General features: G+C 40.1%; 1 protein-coding gene across 5 annotated transcripts in view; it reads right to left on the bottom strand.

Moving 5' to 3' along the window:
* Positions 1-23,464, bottom strand: part of MTUS1 (microtubule associated scaffold protein 1) — a 130,229-nt gene that overhangs the window by 12,587 nt on the left and 94,178 nt on the right. For 4 of the 5 annotated variants that reach the window (XM_061993524.1, XM_061993523.1, XM_061993525.1 and 1 more), the window contains 2 exons: positions 18,436-18,653; positions 5,926-5,992 (listed from right to left, as the gene is read on the bottom strand). In XM_061993524.1, coding sequence (XP_061849508.1) covers positions 5,926-5,992; positions 18,436-18,653 — 285 coding nt within the window. Of the gene's footprint in view, positions 1-5,925; positions 5,993-6,774; positions 6,936-18,435; positions 18,654-23,464 lie in introns of those variants that run through there. The other variant, XM_061993527.1, reaches the window with a different exon arrangement.

Here is a 23,464-nt window from a genome sequence, read left to right as displayed (position 1 = left end):
TTGAGCCAGGAGCAGAGCCACCACCCCATCAGCAAGTTCCCAGTATCACGATGGTGCAAGAAACCGAGTGTGTGAAGTTTCAGCAAAGGCATCAACTGAAGAACTGTCAATTTGAAATTATGAGAAGTCTTGCAAACCACAATTTGTCCCCATACTTGAGATCCAAGAAAGAGATAAGCCATGAAAAAGGCAACTAATTCAGTAGTTCGGCCACTCCTCTGCTGCAAGGGGATGCTGCAAAACTCCTGACTAACCAAACTCAATGGCTACTCGAGAGTTCTCACGGAACTGGTGTTTAATTTTGAAGAAAAATTTTTAACTGGAACACGTGCTCTTCCAGTAGCACACAAAACACGATTTTAACTTCTCATCTGTTTCTGAAGCATGCCCTTCAGGTATCTCTGAGCTTTTACACTTAAGTACTGTGCTTTCTCTCCCTTCTTAGAGCACTTCCCTCCACAATTCCACATCTTCATTATGCAATGCATTATAACAAACCACAGGCCTTGAGCAAAAACACAACAGGAGACAAATGGTCCAACAACATTTCAGAGGAAACAAACAAAAAATCAAGCCACAGATAAAGAGACATGCTATGCATTTGTCCATTAAGCTTGTTCGATCTCTAACACTAAGGAGTTTTAAGCTATAAGGATAGAGCATGTGGAAGGGTGGACTTGGCAGACACAAGGGGGATTTAATTTTTTATTCAAACCGTAAAGTGGTTTAATATTGTTCAATATTGTTCCCCTACTTGGTTGTCCCAACTTTTCCTCCTGAATCATACAACACAGTCTCCTCCTGCATAATTAGAACAGCAAGCAATACTAATCTGTATCTCTAGGCTTCATAATAGCTGTTTATCATAAACAGAGTCTGGTTCTTCTGGGCAGAACCACGACCTCTGGCAATCACAAGAAGTTTCTGTGATTTGGTAACAGCGTATCTTCTGATCAGAAATGCTGATTTTTTGACATGTGAAATTAATACTTGTCTGCAGTAGATGTCACCTGCATCTTGGGTATTTCATTGCAAAGCCTCCTGCATGCCACAACTATAAACCAAATGCCTGCAAAACAAGTCTGGAGAATCAGACACATAGCAACTCCCTGCAACAGTGCAAACAGCAGCGGAGCCAAACCACGTGAGCGGTAGCACCAGTTGAAGGAGAAGGCTACAAAAGTCACCTTCTCTTGTAGTTTGCTGAGAAATCTGTTTCATATTTTCAGTAGAAGTATCCAAGAGACCTTGAATTGTGCAATGTCTCCTTCTGACAAAATCTATTATTTCTTATTCTAATTATAAAACAATTTATCATCCAATTCAGTCCTTACAGCGAAAATGCTTCCATGAAAACATTTCTCAACTTAGGTTCTCCTAAAAGTCACCATAAAACATAATGGATTTTTTTTTATTCTAAATTAAATTGTTTTGAAACAAAAGCTATCTTCACCTAATTGTGTAGACCACTCACTGGTCTAGCCATGATTTATGAAAAGCCATTAGACTGTCTGACATTCTGCAAGAGAGGTCAGTAGGACAGTAAACTAGCAGCATTTTAATAGACGTGGGGGATGTGAAAAGGGAATAATTGCCAGAAAAAGTCAAGTATTTTGCATGATGTTACATCATGATGCACAACACTTTCTTGCTCTAACAATTTATTTCCTATTGCAGCAACATGACTTACTATTGATCAGTAAGTCTACTGTGGACACAAAGCCTCATTTTCTGCTCCATGCCTTTAAAAAATTGTTAGCTACTAATTAACTCATTCTCAATATTGGAAATTCTTCTCCCCAGTCATGCTTTCAAGTTTATGACCAAGTTTCGCTTGGTGTAACTTCGATAACAAGACTAATGGTAGAGGATGTTAAGCCACTTGTCAGGTTTTCCTCCTTGGGCAAGTTGAAATGCGGCAAGTGGACCAAAAAGAAAAAAAAGCATGATGTAAGCTACATTTCAGTGGGTATGGCTGAAAACATAGATGAAACATACAGCTACCTGCCAGGAAGTAAGTTCCTATCCTGTAATGCTGCAAACACTACAATGTCAGTAGGCAGGCAAGAGTACAACTCATGGCAAGTCATTAGCAAGAACATCTGCCTACTATTAATTAATTGTAAGGATCACTAAAACCTGAAAACCAAATTACATTCACTCCATCCATCTGTAAAACACAAGGGTCTTTTTTTATCCAAACCTCCAAGACATTTGAAAGGTCATTTATTAACAAAGTATACCTTCTTCAAAAGTATTTTGAAGAGAATATTGTTTATCATTCATCAGCACAGCAAACGGAGGAGAGGGAGGGGTAATGCTTTTGGCTCTAGAGGAGACAGGTAAGCCCCTCCAGCCCAGCTGAGAAAGGCAGGAACAGCAACTTTCAAAGGGCCAAGGCGGGTGCAGGCTGAGTCAGCTTTGCACCTGCTGTTTTGCAGCAGGACTGAGCTGGATCACATCCAGCATGGTTGCCGAGAGGCTATTAAACACTTTGGAGTGCAATTAATTTATAGGAGTAGTTTTGTATCTCCTAAGAAATATGCAGCTCTTGCAATTTCTACTTACGTAATTAAACGGGTAAGTAGAATTAATTTACACGCGAGCTTGCACCTTAGTAACAGGGGAAACAGGTGGCAAACAGAACATCCCTACCTGCTCCAGGATCCCAGAACCAAGGCGTTTACATTCAGACTCTAGGGTTTAGTCTTTGTGGCTTAGATAATCCAAGTTAAGAAGCCAAGTGATAATAAATTTTAACTCATTTGGAAAAGCCCATCACCAAACACATCATCATTGCTATCCCTCACATGTATTTCCAGCTACTGAGAGCAGAAAGCAGTCGGTAACAAACCAATCCACCCTCTGCACAGCCACGTGGTCGCTGCCTAAGGCAGGTTCTGGGACTGTGAGGTATATTTTAATCATTAAACAAAAAGGTGTTTTGGCAGAAAGGGTCATACAGAAAAACCCAGCACAACAGACAATCTGACAGGAATCCAGTTTGGTTTTACAAGGTGAATCAAGGACCTTGGGAGCACACATAATTATACTTCAAGAAACTGAGGAGTCCAAACAGTGCAAGGTGCAGGAGATTTCACATTCCCGTCAAAGTCAGCAACATGCAAGGCACAGGCAGCACCAAGCTGGGCATGCCTACTTCCTTCTCCTAGACTGCCTATTCCCAAACTGCAAAGCAATAGGCCTTAAAGACACAGCAGCTGGGACTCCACACCACACACGTACATGTCCACACAGCCAAAGTGAGACTCAAATTGTGCTCCGCTTTCTGAGCCAATCTGTGCCTAGATCATACTGTGAATCAAAATTCACAGTGCTTATGTCAAAACAGCCTGTGGAGACCTTCAGTTCAACAACATCTATTTAACAGTGGCAGTAACAAGCTGATTAGCAAGTGTGTATTTAAATAGATTATTTTCAGCTAAAGCTGCTGTTACGAGAAGGCTTTTCTCACACCTTGTCAACAAGTGAGGTTGAGCTGACTTGTTTATTAAATTTTTCTTAATTTTTATTTGTGAAACAGATCTTTTTAAAGCCAGATAGAACTGAAGACCTGTTTTCATTTCTGTGATTAAATCCACTCCCTTTACATGCTACAGTACAGAGCAGCTACAATATGTGACATCATTAAGACAAAGGAGCTGCATGAAGATAAATGCTTCACTGAAAACATGGTCTGGAAACCACTCACAAAGGAAAGTGAGCCCAAGGCTGCCATTCAGATGCTGGAGCAGAGTTGACCCAGTAAGATCAGCTCCATGAGGGGAATGGCTGACGACCTTGTCCAGAATCCCCAGCTGACAGCTCAGTGCACTCAGGCATCACAGATCCATCAAGCTCAGCTGCCTTTAAGTTTTTTTTCTACTTATCAACCAGCTGAATGGCATATATCCTGCAACAAGAATCCCTCATGTGAGCTTGGCAGGCTGCTAATCAAAACAAGAAAGAAACAAGTTCATGGGAAACTCATTTAAGTGAGGCAGCCTTCAGAACCCCAAAAAGTGGTAATGGTCAAAAGTGCTGGCTACTTTCTCATCTGCCCATCTAAGCTGAATTTTCCCTTCCCTCGTGACTAATGTAGTAACTAGGTTGGTGAAGGGAAAATAACATTGAAGATGCTGGCACACGGAAGAATAGAGACTTTCTTATTCTGACAGCAATCCTTCTGAAGTCATTTTCATGACAGGATAAACAAATGGGTTTACCCAGAAGATCTCACATAGGCACATAATAAATACATAAATAAATACCAATCTAGTTTATCATGTTTATAACACAAGTTCATAAGAATGCAAGAAGCCCACTTCCACACCAAGACTCTAGTTTTGTTGTCACTTCAGGGTGACAGAACTACCATCTATAGCTGATGGGGGACAACCATCCACTACAGTGTTCCTTTCCCTTCCTCTGCTCTGGCACCAGTGTTCACTCAAGCCACATCATGAGCCAGAATAGGCAGCTTTGGCAGAACAGAACTTCAAAGCATTAGTTTCCAGCTGGTTTAAGTCCCCAGGGTAGGACAGACAGACACAAAGGCAGAGAAGGACAGGCTCTCTCAAAGTCATCACCTGCTGAGACCTGCCTGAAACAACTGCAAATCCAGATGCTTCATTAGTACAAAGGATAAAAGATGCAATCTGATACATGCCAGACTGCACCAAGCTCTAGAAAAGCCTCAGCTTTTTAGTACTAGGTTTCCAAGAAAGAAAATACTAACACATTTCTGCAGTCTTTGGTACTTTTGTCTATTTAGGCTGCAAGGCTTTCTCTGCTTGTGATACTCCTCACTCAGACATTTGCAGTTTTATGCAGCATTAAATAAAGCTCAGAGTGCTGTATTTTAACATAGCCCTCTAAATTGGATGACAGTAATAGTGACAAGTGGAGAAGTTGTGTTCTGTTGCTTCAGCTGGAGGGATGGGGAGACAGCTCCCTCCCCACAACACTTCCATCTCCAAGTAGTTGCCAGGGAATGTCCCCCTTACTAATCAGGGCTAAAAAATAAATCTGAGCATTAAATGCACCACTTGCATGTAACAGGACCTACATTCACACTCACAGTCAGCTGAGACAATACTCAACTTTCAAATCATGTAAAAATAAACATCTTTAGCTTTTCAGTAAATGAAATACCTGAAACTGTTCACCATGTATGACTTCTGCTTTCAAATATTTTTTTTCTTTTTTAAAGGGGCTTAATGATATCAGAAGTGTGCTTTTATAAAATGCTAGCTTCACTTTCAAGTGTTATTTTCAATCCAATGACTTTTTGCACTCTACAAGATGATTCTGCTCTGCATTTCAGCTAAGTTCCATGAATTTGCCATTAAATGCAGTTAAATCAAGTTTCAAAGTTGGCAAAACAAGCCCCCTGCACACTGTAGGTCAATTTCATATTATAGCTCTCCACTAAGATGAGTTCAAAGATTTAATCTCATTAGCCTGATAGCATTTCCTTCTTAATTTTCCTTTCAATCACTTACAAGTCACTGAATAAAAATGCAAATTTTGCACAGTATATTTTACAAGTTTATGGGTATTTGCCAGAAAATATGTAGAAGACAATGTACAAAGAAGTTAGGGATTAACCAGAAGTGTGTATACATGTATATATACATATATATATATATATATATATACACAGTCAGACATCCCCCTGTTTTTAAGGAAGTGAATGCTTTGGTCATCAGACACATGTTTTACAAGGAGGCCCTACTAGGCACAGTCAGATCAGTGCCAGGAATTCGGTGAGCCTGAGGTCATGCTGTCAGGGCTCCAGAGAAATGCAGCGATGAAAGCATCTGAGCAGAACTCAGTCAGAATTAAATGACTTCCATTACAATTCCAGGGCATCTGTCCTTCTCCAGTTCTGTTCTCATGAAGAATACAGAAACAAATTCTTACCTAGTTCTCCTCGAAGGTTTACTAGTTCTTGAGATAACTCTTTCCGCTGTTTCAGTGCTTCCTCTCTCTGCAAAGAAAAAACAACAAACAAACCCAAACATGTGGTTACTAGTGATCTGAGCAGGGTACCTTCCAATAACTAACGTGCATGTGCTCTGTAGGAAAACAAGAGGCAGAAGCAAGAAGCCAAGATATGAATCATCTAGGATAACAGTTCTGCTGTTACAAAATACACAGATGTTCTTCTGTTGTTAAGGAAGTTACACTTTAAAACAAAGAACAGCTTTTTCCAGGATAACACCACAACTGAAATCCTACTTTGCAGCAATTAATTGTATATTTTATGATGGGTGTAGCAACATAAGCCTCCAGAACAAACCAACTGATAGCTGTCAAGGGCACAAAAGTACAGTACATATGTGAAAGAGGTATGCATTAAATATTGATCTTAAGCTTACTCAAACACAAAACCAAGAACTTTGCTAAATGCTCAGTCTTCCATGAAGGAAAGACACAGCCCTGTTCCAAGCTGAATGCAATCCACCCCACTGCTAGCAGTTCCTCACGTTGAGATAGATGATGTTTCTTATGCCGAGGGAACCGTAACAAATCCGTGCTGAAAGCAAGCAGCAGCAGCCATCTCCCCGCCTTCCCCCGAGCCGCGCCTGGCAGCCCGCCAGGCCCTCTTGCCCCCGGACCCGCGCCCCGGGCAGTTGTGCGGCCACAGCCATAGCCGGGGCACGGCCCGGGCTGCCCACCGCCGCCGCCCCGTCCGGCACCTTGCTCGCGGCCGAGCTCCCGTCCAGCTCCCTGCCGTCGGAAAAGCTCTGCGAAACAAATACTAATTACCCTTGCCGCAGCGCACTGCGAATAGAGGCATAGCTTGCTGCTGGAGCAGCCCATGGTCCCAGCTGCGGCAGCCCTCGCTCGGCCCCCCGGCGCTCATCGGCCAGGCGCAGGTGGCGGCGGCCGGCGGCGGGGCTGGCAGCGCCGGACCTTGCCTCCCGGCGTTATCCTGCTTCCGCGCCCATCGCTCCCGACAGCGGCAGATACTGCAGCTTCTGCAATTGGCACAGGCAGACAGCGATTACTTAAAGCCACAGCCCTTCTTTTATGAAAGGCGAGCCCCAGACATTGCACCGATCGATCTCCGCTTGCTCGAATGGCAGCCGGGATCGCAAAAGGGAACGCTGCACTTCTCTGTGCATAATGGAGCTTATTTTTAGCCGTTTCAAGCTTGCGAGACGCTACTTTCACGCTTAATTTGTTGATGCAAAAATAAGCCACGAGAGGCCTGAGCTGAATGGGAGAGCAACAGATATAGCAGCTTTGCTGCTGCCAATGCCCAGGCTTATTTTCATAGCCCCTATGCCGGCAAAGCGCCTGACACTCACTTTGCATGCTCTTCCGTCGGCTACGATGTGTTAGGGGAAAACAAACAAACAAACAAAAAGTATAAACTCACTGGCCCAAAAACCACGTAGACTTTTCCACAACTGATCACAGCAGATGAGTTCATGCACTAAAGGGCCACTCCTGCACCTGTTTTCCCCAGCGAAAACCTCACCTTGACAGCAGATTCCCCATTTGCCCCAGGTCACTCTCTCCAGAGCCTGACCCCAAGCTAACATCCTAAAAATCCTGGCGGCAGGAATAGTCACTGCATGTCTGAAGAACAAATAAAGCAGTAAATATACCATTCTAAAGAAAAAAAAAAAGAGGGAATGAGCACCTAGAAACAGCCATGTATTAAGATTTGACACAAGAATAATCAAAATGAGTAATTTTTCTGCTATGCACTCTCATCTGCTTCAAGTTACAGGAAGTTACTCTGCAGCTAAAAAAGCTGGTTAGAAGAAAAGATCAGCCCTTCACTAGAAAGATATCTATTTTTGACCTTGTATGGGAAAGATCCCCTTTTAATCACTACCATTTAAGCAGCCTTAATGGTTACTTGGACACTGACACACTGGTAGGGGCAAATTCAGCAGCTGTGTTGCAGTTCTACATTAAGCACTTAAAAGCTTTTTACAGTGCCAGTAGGCTAAGACTGAGAGCCATGCCTCGGCCTCCATGGTAAATTCTCTGGAGAGCTCAGTTATTGAAAGGGTTGGCCCTGCTCTTCCCTGCTTCCCTGCTCAGGAAGGAGGGATGAGTCATCTCGCTCCTGTTCAACACCAGTTCCTGCTATGGACACAGCATCTGATGACAAAATGTGAATGCTGCAGTGAGTTATTTGAGCTGCATCCAGGTGCCCTGGGACACAAGTAGTGGATTTGCAAGCAAGTTAACTACCAGAGCACTTTAATTTTCATGCAGTGGGCTCCTGATGGGATTTTCCACAGCTTTTAAAGTAACCTTGTCCATTACTAAATTAGTTTAGGAGCAAAGTTAGGACTTTTTTTTTTTTTTTAAATGTGCCCCCTCCCCTTGGTTTGTATATTCATTCTTTATTCGAATTCTCAAAAAGTCAACCTTGAACTTGACTCGTTCCAGCCCACTCCATTACTGAAACATCTCACGTTTTTCCAACTCAGGCTAATGTCTGGACCAAGCTGCAGATCCTTTGGAATGCTAACATTTTGGTCAGTGTTTCCAAAAGGCCTGCTTCACGGTCCACACATTTTGTATTTTAGTTAATGCAATTTAATAAGAAAAGGACATATGTGATCAAAACATACTAAGGACTGAAAAAGGCTGTTTCTTCATTACTGTTGCACTTAAGCCCTTTTACTTTCTACCGGTACTGTTTAACCTTGTGCCTCCAGCTTGTTCTCTTCTAGTTCTGCAAATCAAAAAATACAAACAGATATCACCTCCTATAAAAGAATATACTGAGAAAAAGATATTCATAAAGACTACCAGCCTAAAATAATAACAGTGAATTGCTCATATGGTTAAGCAGCCACATGAAACTGTCAGACTGACTACCAGATAACTTATGACATTTTTATCCAAGTTCTAAGAGAACTGAAGCTTGAGGTAGAGGGGTCTTCCCAAGAAAACACAAACGCTTCCAAGACCTGAAATCTAAGTGCAGTGAAATACCAAAGACCACTTGAATATTCCAGTTAAGGCCATCTTCGCTATTTAATTTGAACACAGGTATGCACATGCTTTAGGATGGAATATTGACCAAGCTTTTAGTTTATGCTTGACAAGTTTCTAGTCGAAAAATCAATACCAGAAATTGAAAAAGCAGCACCAAAGGGGAGCATACAGGACACCAAGCAATTTAGGAATTGTTCATTTATCCAGGTAAATTTTCCAATAGGCATCGCTGGCTTGTTGGAGACTCAAGGAGAGCTGTTTCTGGCACAATTTACGAGTCTATGCCAAGATCATGTAGGATGACTGGATACTCTTTTTTTTTTATGATTTCAAAAGTTCCTATTGTAGGTGCACAAAAAAATCCAGCTGAGTTTTAGCCAAAACCTTCCCCCTACCATAAACACAGAAGCTGTAGGAAGAAACAAGAACAGAGTTTGGGGACAAAAGCTTTGCCGGAGACAATGTCATGGTGGTGCACCTCTACTATTGGATGTCACAGAAAAATTCTAAGCCTGAAGAAAGAGACTTGGGACACTTCTTGTTCTGGAAAGATTAAGCAGTTAAAAATCCTTCATATGTTTTGAAAATTTGACAAGCGAGTTCAGGGGGATGTGTGCCCCACAACAAGGGCTTGGGAAAGTGAGGTATGCCCTACTACAGCTGGATGGAAAAAGAAGAGTTCCCAAGTAGGGAGTTAGAGAACATGACAGATTCAAGCTGACAAAGATGACCAATTCAGGAACAGAATAACATTAAATTTGTCATTCATGTTTGTATTACTGGCAGTTATGCAGCCCAGTTACTGGCTTAAGAGTATTCTTCCTGGCAACCAGCTGTTTTTGCTACAGCTTGAGATACAAATGGACAAGCCTAAGGTCATTTTAGGTACGAAAGAGGGTAAGGATGCATCAGTCTAAACAGTTTCCATTGCTCTACTTTAAAAGCAGAAAGCTTTACAGAAATCCATATCCTGGAATGAACAAAAAGGGTATTAACATCAAACATGCAAGCAATCATCCTTCCTGGCTACATACCTATGCCAAATCTTCACATAAGAAAGACGTGAGATACCTCCAAGAACTCAAGCTATGAGCAATTCTCAAGCTGTAATGGGTGGGTATTCCTCAAATCCAGGAGCATGCATTTTGTAGCAAACCAGCAACTCTTCCTTCAGAGGACATGCAACTAGCCAGACTATTTCAGGTTTCTCAGCACAGTCTAGCTGCTGGCCAGGTGAGGTGGCCCTGGTGTGGGAGCCACATGTGTTGCCTACAAGTCAAAGCTTTAAGAGCTAAAAATAGGTTGTACCTGTCTAAAAAGCCCTATTCAACTTTTCCAAGTTTTTCCCCAACATTAAAGAGCTACCAGTACTTCAACAGCTACTTAATGTAAAAGAGCTGCAAATCATAGCAGAAAACAGATTTCAGGTATGCGTGTCCAAATAAGCCAACACCACCCATCTGCTAGTAGTTATCCACATCACAGTTGACATTTTGAACCACCGCACTCCTCCTGGAAACAAAACATGTACTTTCTTGGAGTTGTTCTAAGGAAAAGAATTCACAAGACTCGACACTGAGAAGTTTGCATTTATGTACCAAAATATGGAGGGCTTGGTTACTTTTCTGAATTTCAAGCAGCTATGCTACACCCTTTTACCTATGTGATAAGCTACCTAGTCCACCCATGCAATGTATCCCCTCCTCCAAGGAGTTCTGTGGCATTTCAATTTTTTTCACAAGCTTCCATCATTTAAAAAAACCCTCTCATTCAATTTTTCCTCCTCAGATTAATGCTTCCAGATCTTCCTTAAAATTGTACTCATGTGAAGCCTTATAACTTCTATCCATTAATAGATTCAGAAGCAGTATTAAACATCACCAAAACCAAAAACTGCAAAGCACTAGTGCATTGCAGAGGAACAGAAAAAAACCCCACTTGGTCCCTGCCCAGAGGAGGTGGAAAAAGGCCCATACATGCTGCTGCCAAGCACTCTGTGGCATGCAGGCAGGCAGCTCCGAGTCTCATGCAAAGGACAGCAGCTGTACCTGTCACAGGCAAAAATGTCTCTGTTCTGGAAGGCTGTAGATTGGCCTTCTAGTTTTATCAGCAATACACATTGTAAATAAATTATTTCAAGAGTCAAAACTTACACAAGGAGAACATTAAGTGTTAAACATTGAAACATTGTGATGCTTTTTCAAAAAGCGTTTTATTAAGCTGGACTAAAGTTTTTCGAAGCTCATAAACTAGAAATTCATTAGTGCAGTAAAGAATGGAAACACTTAAGTGTATCTTATTGTCACACACAGAGCTAAAATAATTTTACTCAAGGAAAAGAAAGCCTGATTTTTTAAAGCCATTTGCTGTCAAATCCCAAGTATTTACTCCTAAAAATCAAACTCCAAGAGAAATATGGAGCATTTAAAAAACATAATAATAAATTACAGTTATTTGCAAGCACTTCTGTAACATGTGTGCTTAGAGCTTACAGGAAATGAACTTAGTTTCTGTGGAAGAAAAGATCACCATTTAAGCATTTTTTTTTATTATTGGTACAGTTTCTGTTGTCAACAGGTCTCAACATCGGATAAGTGTCTCATGCAAGGAGGTGTTCCTCCTATGGATAAAGCATTAGAAATTGGAGTCTACTCCATTCTTGTGCTGCACTGGTCATGAAAAGATGAGCATCATCATTGGTTCTAAAGTAGAAACTGACTCACATCTTTGCATAAACTCCAGTCACTTGTTTCATCAGCTACAACCCAGAGGTAATTATGAATAGGTAGTAAAAGGGCCATTCATATCCGCTTTGCAGTATGACACTTGCTTTAATTATTTTCCTCCTTATACTACAGTATTTCTACCAGTCCCTGTTCCTTGTTTGCTGGCAAAATCCAATCCTCTAAATAAATCTTCTAACTAGAAGTCACTAATTTTAGAAATTGTTTTAAACTCACCTGCCTTCTAACCCACTTAAAATCTCCTAAAACATCATTTCTTTCTTGTTACTCAGATGCAAAGCAAGCTAAAGAAACGAGCCAAGGAAGGTGCACAGCAAATAAAGTTTACACTCTTTGCTCCATGTATATTTTGAAAGGAGCAACAGACTATTACTGCAATAAAGTGAAAGTGTCATTAACCATCTCAAATCAATAAAGACACAGTGAAATGACTATTTCCAAATTACTCTTGGGCCTTGTTAGTGTAGTGCATTGCCTTCTTACCAAATGAAAGCAGCAATCAATTTTTACCTTGACTTGGTACTTCAAACACAATTCAGTTACGCCCCAGAATACAGAACTTCAGTGATTAGCTGATAGAGACTTGCCGTAATTTCCAAATATTTTACTTCTCTCATTTGCTAGGTACAGTTATTGAGAATCAGATGTTTATTCCCTGATGTTTAGTGTGTGAAACACTGCAGCAGAGAACCAGCTAAACAGGATCCCTGTGAGTCACTATATATGTAACAGAGATCACACACTTGTGGGCTCTTTATGCTTTTACAAGCTTTATATGGGACTCATGCTCACATGGTATCTTTATTTTCCCATTTAGACGTGATGTCCAACTTCAAGCAATTGCTTTATAAAGTTAGGCCCAGATATAGTAATATGGGCTATCTAATTTAACTCCCGTAACAGCCTGTTTTCTACTTTAAAGGGTTTCTGAACTCTTAATAGTAGTATTCATTTGGTACATAGAATGACTTCTTCCTTCCCTGAAAAAATTCAAATTGCATAAAAAATAAGTTTACCCTATTCTAACCAATTATGTCTCTTCTGAAGTTTTTAGTTTTAGTTCATCTCATCTGAGTATGTCTCTGTCAGATACCATGGAGCTTTAACAAGTTACACTCATAACTTAAATTCTCACATCTATGAAGTTATAATTATCTTTACAGTGTTCTTTGAAATGTTAGCATATGAGAGCCTATGCTGGAGCAGAATATTACAGCTTTGTACTGACATCATTCTGTTTTAAAGACTATTTAGCATTTAATCAAAAAGGCTGTACAGAACAGAAGAGGGAAACAAGCCAAGATGTTAATTTTCTTTCTTACACTAACTGCTCCCTTTAATTTTGATTGTGTAATAGATACATCTAGTTTGCTACTGTCATTAATTCTGCATCTTCTTGAAAAAAAAAGTTAGATGAAATAACAGGGTAGTGATGAGAATCAATATCTTTATGGAAGGCAACACTGGTTGCCTGAAACACCAAGTTTCAATAGTGTCTTTTCTCAAGCAGCTATAGGACAGGACTCCTGATTCCCCCCAGCTGTAACCCATTCTGAATACCCACATGTACTCAACAGATTGCTTAACTGAAGCACCTTCTAAAGTTATTTCCACCAGAGCAGTTTCACAGTAATTAATGGATTAGAATGTTTTTCTGGATGTTAGAGCTCACAAATCCTCACCCTGTTGCCGAAAATATTCTTGTTCATCAGCAGTCATGTGTAATAATTTGAAACTTCTTTCCAACAGATACCTGTCCAATGTGAGCTGCCAGAGCCTAGGCTTGCTTTACAGGGAACCTACTGTGTTATTACTCAAATACTCTACTGAACAGGAAATATTTAAACTTCTCAAATCCAAAATCCTGTCTTTTGACTTCTAAGTGTTTCTTTGTTTTTAAATCTAAAGAAACACACAAAAGAAATCAAAATTCGATATCCTTATTCACTTCTGTAAAAAGTTATGGCCATATTTTGGGAATCCAGATTTAAAGAGTGGAAGTACACTTTGGATGAAAATCCTAATGAGTAACAGCTAAGTTTTAAGTTGGGTTCTATAAAGTCAAAACTGTAAGTTTAACTCAAAGACAGTTGCTCTAAACAATAGAACTGCCAATATATTTTGAATTTATAGACCACACAGATGACTGTTCCAAAGCTCTTCCTTTTACTCTAAGTGGTTTGGGTTTAGTGATGCAGTGTGTATTTAACACTTCTTAAGCTAGATATGCATTTCTCAGGTGACAAACATTTTCTGCTGAACATCCACAAAGGCCAGGACATTTTTTTCTGATACATGTGCCCATGTATTTCAATATGGAAAAAATTTTTTTGAAGTGCTAAGAATTTCCCAAGAAAACTAGTAGCTCGACTCTTCCAATCATCCACATTTCAGGAAATGCCAGTTCTAGTAGCTCATATATTAATGGTTAATTTCTATTTCCATTTAAATACTACAGCATCTTTCAGCCATGCAATTTCTAGCATGTTACTTCCGTTGCTTCCTGTGTCATAGTCATATCCACAATTAGTGTTATCCACAATACTATTAAGGCTGTACAGCCTCTCAAATGGCATTTCCCTGTATGATGGGTTGTTGAGACATTCTGGAGACATTCAAAACCCACCTGGATCAGTTCCTGTGTGACCTACTCTAGGAGGTCCTGCTCTGGCAAGGGGGTTGGACTGGATGATCTCTCGCGCTCCCTTCCAACCCTTAAGATTTTGTGACTCTGTGATTCTTGAAGATGTCTCCACAGTCATTGCCAAGTTAAGCTGAAACTGTAAATACTAGTCTCCCCATAACCATACCAAGAAAAAACACAACAGTGAAATTTAGTTTCTGTTCATCATTGTAGGACACCATGGCATAGATGCAAATCTGACGCTTGTTTCTACAGCAGAATCTGTTGAGAGCTCTTGAAACACTTAGATTCATGTATTATTGAGAAGAACAGAAATGGATATTTATCATAGAAGCACAGAATGGTAGGTGTTGGAAGGGACCTCTAGAGATCACCTAGTCCAACACCCCTGCCAAAGCAGGTCCACCTAGATCAGGTTGCATAGGAACATGTCTAGGTAGGTCTTGAAGACCTCCTGAGAAGGAGACTCCACACCCTCCCTGGACAGCCTGTACCACTGCTCCCTCATCCTCACAACAAAATAGTTTTTTTCTTATGTTTAAATGGAACTTTTTGTGTTCCAGCTTCTTCCTATTACCACTTATCCTGTCCCTAGATACAATAGAAAAAGGATGTCCCAACCTCCAATTACACTTTTTTTTTAACCTCTAAAGGGGTTTTTTTAAACAGTCTAAGTTCTGAAGTTTCCTTTCTTTCAAATTAAAAAAATCCAGGAAAATACTTACGAAGTCATGGGAATTACCAGGGGATCAGGAGGAGCCTGCTTTTGTGACTAGCCCTCAGTGTGACACACGTTTCTAACCCTGCTAGCACACACACACTGCTGCCTGACAGTGGAAACACTCAGTACAACACGGCCTTCTCGGCAGCCATAAAATGCATTGCCATCAAGTACTCTGGATGCCAGGAACGTTTCTGTCTAGTATTAACTCAGTGCAACAGTAAGTAGTTCCTGCAAAGTAGGCTTTTAGAATTTTTAAATTCAGAAGAGTCTTGGTCAAGGTAGTTAAGCACAGAAATCCCCTGGACAAACCCTGGTGACACAAGTGTGAAGGTACCAGCAGAGGCAGCTGTTAACTCTTGACAGTTCCCAGATAAAGCTTATAACAAACAGGTCCGAGATCAGGCAGTTTTGTGAGATTCCTTCCAGGCTAGAAACAGCACAGCAGCATTGCTCAATCTTGTTTAACTCTTTGACAGCAGCCTTTCAACTTCACTTCAGATAGTCTGGCTGCATTTTTGACAGAAGTCAATGCCAGCAAGTCTTTATTTTGTTCACAGCTATCTCCCATTTCAAATGAGCTTGTAAGACACAACTTAAAACTTCTGTGCAGAAATACAGTGGGACCTCTTGCAAAATAGAAAAAGGAAAGTGGACCGAAAGAAATCCAACAACTGAATCACCTCTGAATAACTTCAGCTTTGCAGGAAAAGTGGGAGAGGTTGGGGCAGATTTTGCCAAGAGGCTGGGCTGCACAGCCTCAAACTGACCTGACAGCTCACTCCAGCTCTGTTCTCCATTTGGGCAGGCAGCCTGTCCTCGACCCTGTATCACCCTTGCTCTAGCTCTGGCCAAATGTTGCTAATCTGCAAAGAAATGCTCTTTGGCTGGGTTAGCTTTCTGGTAGTTGCAAGCTGAATCAGCCTTGTGTGAGGACAGCACAGCACCAGAGGAGCCCAGAGCAGGACCTTCCTCTGGTTGCAGCAAACTGTTTTATCACCTTACACTGCATAGTGTCACTTCACACTTGCTTTACTGAGAGGAATGGAAGCACAGCTTTGCTCTTCAGATAATCAGCTAAGCATGATTTTTAAAATAGACAAACAAAACAATACACACAAAAGCTGAAGCTACTTTCAGCTTAACTACTGATGAGCCAATATAAATCCCTGCCCTAGGGGCTAAAGTCTAACTCCAATTTTTTCCCTGAGTCTACCCAAAGACCCAAAGAATTTGAAAATTACATCAAATGGGTCCCCAAAAGATACTTCAGGAAAATAGCACACAGTCAGTTCTAAGTTTGCTATACCAGACTCCATACCTCACTATAAAAGAAAACCAAACCAATCCATGAACAAAATAAAAACAAGCTGGAAGACCAAACGCTTCATGGTATTCTCTAAAACACAGAAATCCTATACGATGTTTTCCCCAACTACCCACAATATTCTGAGTATTCCTTACACCACCATGGCAGAAGAGTCCTTCTCACCCCTACAGTAAGTATATAAGAATGAGCATTTTCTTCCCTGGGAAAGGAGAAAACCACCTCAACACCGGTAACTCTTATGATAGTATGTTAATATGTCTTATTTATCCCAGTTTCATGTGCTCAGACTGAACTCTCCAAGTACTAATTCTATAGAATTTGATAGACGTAATTGTTTTTCTTTCCATCTGCACAGAGTAATGAAAAAAGTAAAATTACTAGTTTCTTCTATGCAGTTCTCTCTTCTCTCCATTTTTAACACAACTTTTATTTTTCCCTTTAAAAAAAAAAAAATCCTATTATGGTTACTCAAAAATAATGTGTTTAGACTAAGTGCCCTGTAAAATTGCCTGTAAGAAGCAATTATGTATGACAGGTGGCTTCTTATTAAATAGGATATCAATAAAGTACTCCTGATTTTTTAAAAGGGTCAATACAAGATATTTGAGAGATGAATCTAGGCCAAGACAATTATAAAAGTTAACAAAATTCAAGGTGCTTATTATACAGTAATTAGAAGATTGCACAGAAGTTGAGCAGTGAGAATTTCACATAAATTTCACAATTTCATGTATCAAATTGCTTTGAAGATCTTAAACTAGTTCCTTAATGGGACTGGGTTAAAACTCAATCAAACCCACAGAACTGGCAAAGCGCCACTTCTCTTACTGAGCTGAACAAGACTTGAATTTAAATGTAGTATTTTTACATGAAATGAAAGTGAGCAGATATTATCCCACAAGAAGAGAATGTTAGTTTCTAGCAGCATATTAATACAACTCAGTGTGGGTTTTTGTATATCAGATTATAAAATCACCACATATTGGAACAGCTGAAATAGAATTTATACCAATCTTGGAACATCAGTTATAAATGCAGGCTAAACTCCTATTACACCCTGCATCAACTGTTGCAGCATAAATCCATAACTCTTAAAATTTTCTCAACTTCAGATTTTAAAATCATGGAGTCACTTATGTTGGAAAAGACCTTTAAGGTGGAGTCCAACAATTAACCCAGCACTGCCATGTCCACCACTACACCACTGTCCTTAAGTGCCGCATCTCAATGTCTTTTGAATACCTCCAGGAATAGTGACTCAACCACTTCCCTGAGCAGCCTGTTGCAATGCTTGACAACCTTTTTTTTGATGATTTTTTTCCTAGTATCAAATCTGAACCTCCCCTGGTGCAAATCAAGCCCATTTCCTTTTGCCCTGTTGCTTGCTACTTGGGAGTTTTCAATGCAAAGCAAAAGCTTCTGTAATATCAAACTGATTAGGTCATACTGTATGTGAAACAGACTAGAACAAATAATCTGATGTGGTTTAACTCCACTTCAAATTCCAGGTGCATTTCCAATTTTTTTTTTTTTGAACAGTAATTTTTATAATATTAAGGCATCACCAATGACTTTGATTCAATAAATGAAACCATTGTAACTCACACTTTATTCTGAATAGCTCAAAAACGTATCTACTTCTTATATACTCTTTTATCCAATGTCAGATAACAAAGCAAGGTCCTGCAGATTATCATTAAAGTAGTCTTTCCTAGAAGTGCAGAACTTGAAGTACATACTTGGAAAGGTACTCAACTCTGAAGGACTCTCTAACTAAGAACATTTTAAAACTTCTAAAAAAGATGCAAAGCTGCAAAGAAGCCATAAAACCCAGAGTCAAGGGGGTTTTTTTCTATCCAACTGATGCCAGGAGCAGGTTTACTGCTACCTCCACAAGAAAACAGAAATCACTGGAATAGAAATACAGATGTTATGTATCAGTATATTACTACTTTCAGAAGCCCTTGTTGAGAAGGGTTCAAAAAATTAAAGCCAAAATTAATTAACTGTGAGCTTTTACCTCAGACTGCAGGTGCTGGATCACAACTGTTAATGCTTCAAACTTCTGGTTACTGCTTATCAGGAATTTTTTCAGCTTCAGGATGATTCCATTTTGGGTCTCACATTTTGTTTTATACTGTGTCAACTCGGCTGTTTTTGTGCCAGATGAATGCGCATCTGAAGACGCTTGAGTCTGTATGCACGAGTTCTTGTGACTCTGCTGCTTGCCCTTGTCAACTAAAACAAAAACAGTAATTAATTAAATATACACTTCATGTTGCGGTCTCAACAACACTTTAAAAGACAGGTGCAAAAGCAAGTAGGGATACACTCTTACAAACACTTCTGAAATACTATCTAGGATAAAGGGTTATTTCAGTAGTACCACAGAGCTGACACTATCATCTGTCAGCTTCATTTCTAGCATCATAACCTTATATGCAATGTTTTACACTTTATCCTCACCTTCATGTATTCTTCTGTGGCTTACTTTTCAGCATACTCTTCATACTGTGCCTGGAATAAACATTTCCACAAAATGACCTTACCTATCGAGTAACTTATTTCCAACATAAGAGTTGATCATTTCTGTTTGCAACACAGATTTCATGTTTCCCGTACTCTAAAAGTATTGCTGAATATAAACCAATTTACCCTACATTTACTTGTTCCTTTCCCTCCTCTCAAAGTTTTCATTGAAAAAACTCTCTTTTGCAGCTCAGGTTTGGGCTTCAAATAGAAGTCTTGAAGCATTTCTTAGTGTCAGTAATTTCAGCCACAAGGATCAGTTTAAAAATGCTCTAAAATACAATACATTTCAAGTTTACCCTGCCAGTATTCACATCCCAAGAGTTACACTATTGATTTAATATTCCTACTTATGTTGCAAGCTCTATCCCTTTACCATACACAATCATCTCATGTCAAAGGGAACTACATTAAATAATCTAGCGTTTGACTCATAAACACTGCAGAGGTTAGAGGTTCCGCTGCTGTCTTCAGCCTGGAAAGGGAATATAGAACTGCTTTGCAGATAGGGCCAGTCTGCCCTGTTTGATCATTTGGGGGAACAAGCAAATGCTTTTGCAATTAAAGGGTGATGCAATACATAAATATCCTTTGGCAATTTAATGAAGACATCTAAGCAGATTATTTTGTACAGTTTCAACTTAACAAGATTTCTTTAAGATAAAGTGAAAAAACCTGAAAGGTGAGACTTTGTGAAAAGAAAAATAGCAATACACATTAAAAACGAGGGATAACCTAACCAAGTGTAAGTAGATGTTCATAAATCCTTTCTTAAGCCCAGGCACCTGGTTTGAAGGTTGTCAAGTGATTCTGCAGTAGTCCCAGCAGTATAAGGTTCAATCACACAACTGGAGACAGCATTATTAACAAAACTGTTGACTCTCAGTTAACATTAGTTTGACATCTAAACTGTCGCATTAATACATCAATTTTGCACAGTCTTCCCCTGTTTTCAAAGCATTTGAAGACAATTTTCCTGTTCAAAGTACCAATGCTCTCCCTGCCTCTCTTACCAAGCAGAGTATAAAGCACCTCCTGAGCATATCAGTTTTCCAAATAAATCCTCTCTAGGTAAGATATTCCAACATCCTTCACAGTTAGCGAATTGTCAGCATGTTGCTTTACCACATCCAGATGCTCTTATATTCTGGGAGATTTCACTACACTTCTGCTGAGATGCTCACTGTTGGAAGTATATTTTCAATTACAAATATATGGTCTTGCAGTTTAATAGAAGCACTCTTAAAAGGTATATCAACATGATAACTCAAATCAAACTACAAATCTGTAGGGGAAAGAAAGATCAAGCTTGCCTGCCATTTCTAGATAGCCTGTTTTAATCACCTTTTTAACTAATGTGACCACTTCCCTTCTCGCAGTGCAGACATAAAAATGTCCTTTGAGTGGACCTCTTTAAATGAATGATAGTTCACATATGAGAGCAACTATATCAGATTTCCATCAATCTTATGGAGAATACTGTGTTTGGGAAAATACTGGTTACCTTAAGAAAAAAATCACAAGAGACAACAATCAAGGAGAGAGGAAAAAAAAAAAGCAGGGAGTAGAGAATAAATATGTACAGTCAGTCTTTCCCTGCCCTACTGGTTCACATACTCCTACTCTCTTGCCTATTTCACCTCCCTTCCTGAATGCTCAACTTAAAATGAAAGGAGAACGAAAGCACTTCTTGATGTAAAGATACTGGGCATATTCACTGATACAAATGCTAATATCATTGTTTAGTTAATTGTATGAAATTTGTAGAACTCTGCCAGAGCTATTTAAACCTAAGCAAATGTCTGGAGGCAATTTTTATTCTGGAAAAAAAATTACATCACATGGTGTCATGAAATAATTTCATTTATGCACAGCAATACAACAGCTAAGGACAAATAACACAAGACTCCAGTGAGCCACTGTTTCCAGAGTTCAGCCAGCCTTTATCAGTTTGCCGGGTTCCCATCATTGTATTTTATTGTGGTGCCCAGACCTCCAAGCCTTTTCCTAGAATCTCATTTAAACATTTAACCAAGCCAACTCTGGATACTATACTAAAAAAAGATGGACAAAAAACATATAGTAGAGAATTTTAGTGACATTCCTGATGCAATTTTATCATAGACATGTGCTCTACACAGTCACTTCAAATGTTGAAAAGCATTTCTCTGTTAGTATGAACCCTCTGTAGCATGACCTCGCTCTACAGATTAACACCAGCAACACTGCACTGCTTATTTATGGTCTACGTACCTCTGGGCAATGACAGATCATTTCCAGATTTGCATAGTAGGCATACTGTGATGTCAAAACAAAAGTCATGCTTTCATTAAAACAAAAGCATCATGAGTCTAATTATGGATTCAACACATCAGTGATGGGCTCTAAATTAAAGACAGTATTGGTTACCAGCCTTCCTGACTTTGGCCTTTCCACTTGCAACTTTTATACAGTCAGACTTGTAAATGAGAAAAATTTCCACCCTTAAGTTAGGCTCTGGATTCCTCTCCAACAGGCTCAAAAGTGCTGTACTCAATCTAGTCTGAATGCTCTATTTCTGAAGGCCAGATACCAGATTCTGTAGTGCTGCATGTAGTTCAATAACTGGACACAGTCACCAGCTAAGGTCATCTCCTCCTTCATACCAGAAAAAAACTAAATTAGCAGTGATTTTGCAAAGACTAAGCCTTTTGATCTCTAAATCATTCACAGAAGATTTGATATCTCACTGACAAACAGAATACCCCATGACCCTGGAGAAGGTCCAAAAATCCTCCTACATGGCAACAGCCATCTCCAGTTCTTCAGGGAGAGAGACTATTAGACCCATCCCAAGCTTTTCCATAAAGCTGTTTCCCACACATAGTTTCTCTAGTTAATAGGTGTTCAGAAACGAGAAATACACATCTGTACTTCAGGGTGTGTTCCATAAAGTTACATTTAAGTGCTGGGATATTGCCCAGTACTTGACATTGTACTTGCCTGGCTGTCTCAGAACTTGCCTGAGACCACTGGTTTTCCTTTATCTTGTGCTGGATTACCAGATGAAACATCTATCACCCATTTTTTAGTTTGTAGAGACAAACTGAAGCCTTCTTTTGCTTACTGTGTACTAGGAAGGTCTCTGTAGCAATGTCTGTGCTAGCTAGAAATTATTTTCTTTAAGTAAGAGATTCAATTTCTAAGAAGAATTACATTTCTCAAAAGCATTGCAAATAGCCTAAACAAACTACTTGACAACCACAAGTAGGAACAACCTCACTTCTCTCCCCACACTTTTGCAGTCACCATTGTCTTACCCCTAAGCACCTTCTTTTCACATTCCTCATCCAAATTGTTAGCTTCCATAGGTTTTTCAAAACCCATGTGTGTCTTGTGTAAGCATTTTTCAAAGAAAAAGCCTTGCTCAACATTTTCTCTTGTAGGAGGATGCAGGCTGGTAAAAATATTCTGCCTTTCCTCCATTTTCTGGAAAGCCTTGTCTACACACGTTAAATTGGTGCTGACTTCTTTGATGAGTAAGACCAGATCAGCCTGAGTATTTAAACGAACTTCCATTTCTTCTCTTACTCGATGGATTTCCTCAAGCACAGTTCTTATATCCAAGTGACTGGACTTCACCTCTGCTTTGAGATCTTCTTTCAGCTGTTGCTGGCTCCTCTGCAGTGCTAACACTGCTCTGATTTCCTTTTGAGATGTTTCCATATCACGCTTTAGTTCCTTCTGTCCAGCCTGCATTGCCTCCTGGCTAGCTTTCACTTCTGCCAACAGAGCAGTGAGACACTCCATCCTGATCCCACAGGAGTTGCAGGACCTCTTCTAGTGTCACAGCTTCCAAGCAGTCAGGAACATTTGTGAGCTGGCAGCAGATCTCCCCAGATAGCAAGAGAGCTAACACATAGCCCTTGGCATGGTATCCTACTTCAACTGGACTGTGTGCTGCAGTGAAGGTACTAGGTAAAAGCCCAGTACAAGGCAAGACAAAAGCACTAAACAAAAAGCTGCAATAAGCAGAGCTCTAGAGACAAGAGCTCCTTCTCAGCACTCTGCCAGAGCACTAATCAGTTTAATTGGCAGATTAGGCCACACCTGAATTTTTTGAAATCTTTTGCTGACATCACTGTATACGGAACGTCACCCCAAAAGCCACTCCCAACAGTCATTTGATCTATGCATCAATCAAAGGATGTCTGGGCATCAGTAACCGGGTTTGTTGCAATGCAGCCAAACAGTAATGGAACCCAGCAGCCCTTCCAGCACAAAGGATCATAATGCACGAGCTGAAAGCCAAACAGTTCAACAATGCTAAGTTATTTCAATTGTATATTCAACTAGGCGATTATGCTGCTTCTGCTAATGTTTGCAGTGAGGGTTCAATAGTACATGTGTGAGCACGTTGGACATTGTCCCACTCCCACCAAATGTCCCCTGCATTCCCACAGCCAGCATGGCTTTCAGCAGTCATTGGAAGAATCATAGAATGGTAGGGGTTGGAAGGGACCTTTAGAGATCATCTAGTC

This window comes from Colius striatus, chromosome 3 (genome assembly GCF_028858725.1).
Source record: "Colius striatus isolate bColStr4 chromosome 3, bColStr4.1.hap1, whole genome shotgun sequence".
NCBI classification, from domain to species: Eukaryota; Metazoa; Chordata; class Aves; order Coliiformes; family Coliidae; genus Colius; species Colius striatus.
Note: the sequence above shows the minus strand (reverse complement) of the source record. Positions and strands in the feature narration are given on the sequence as shown.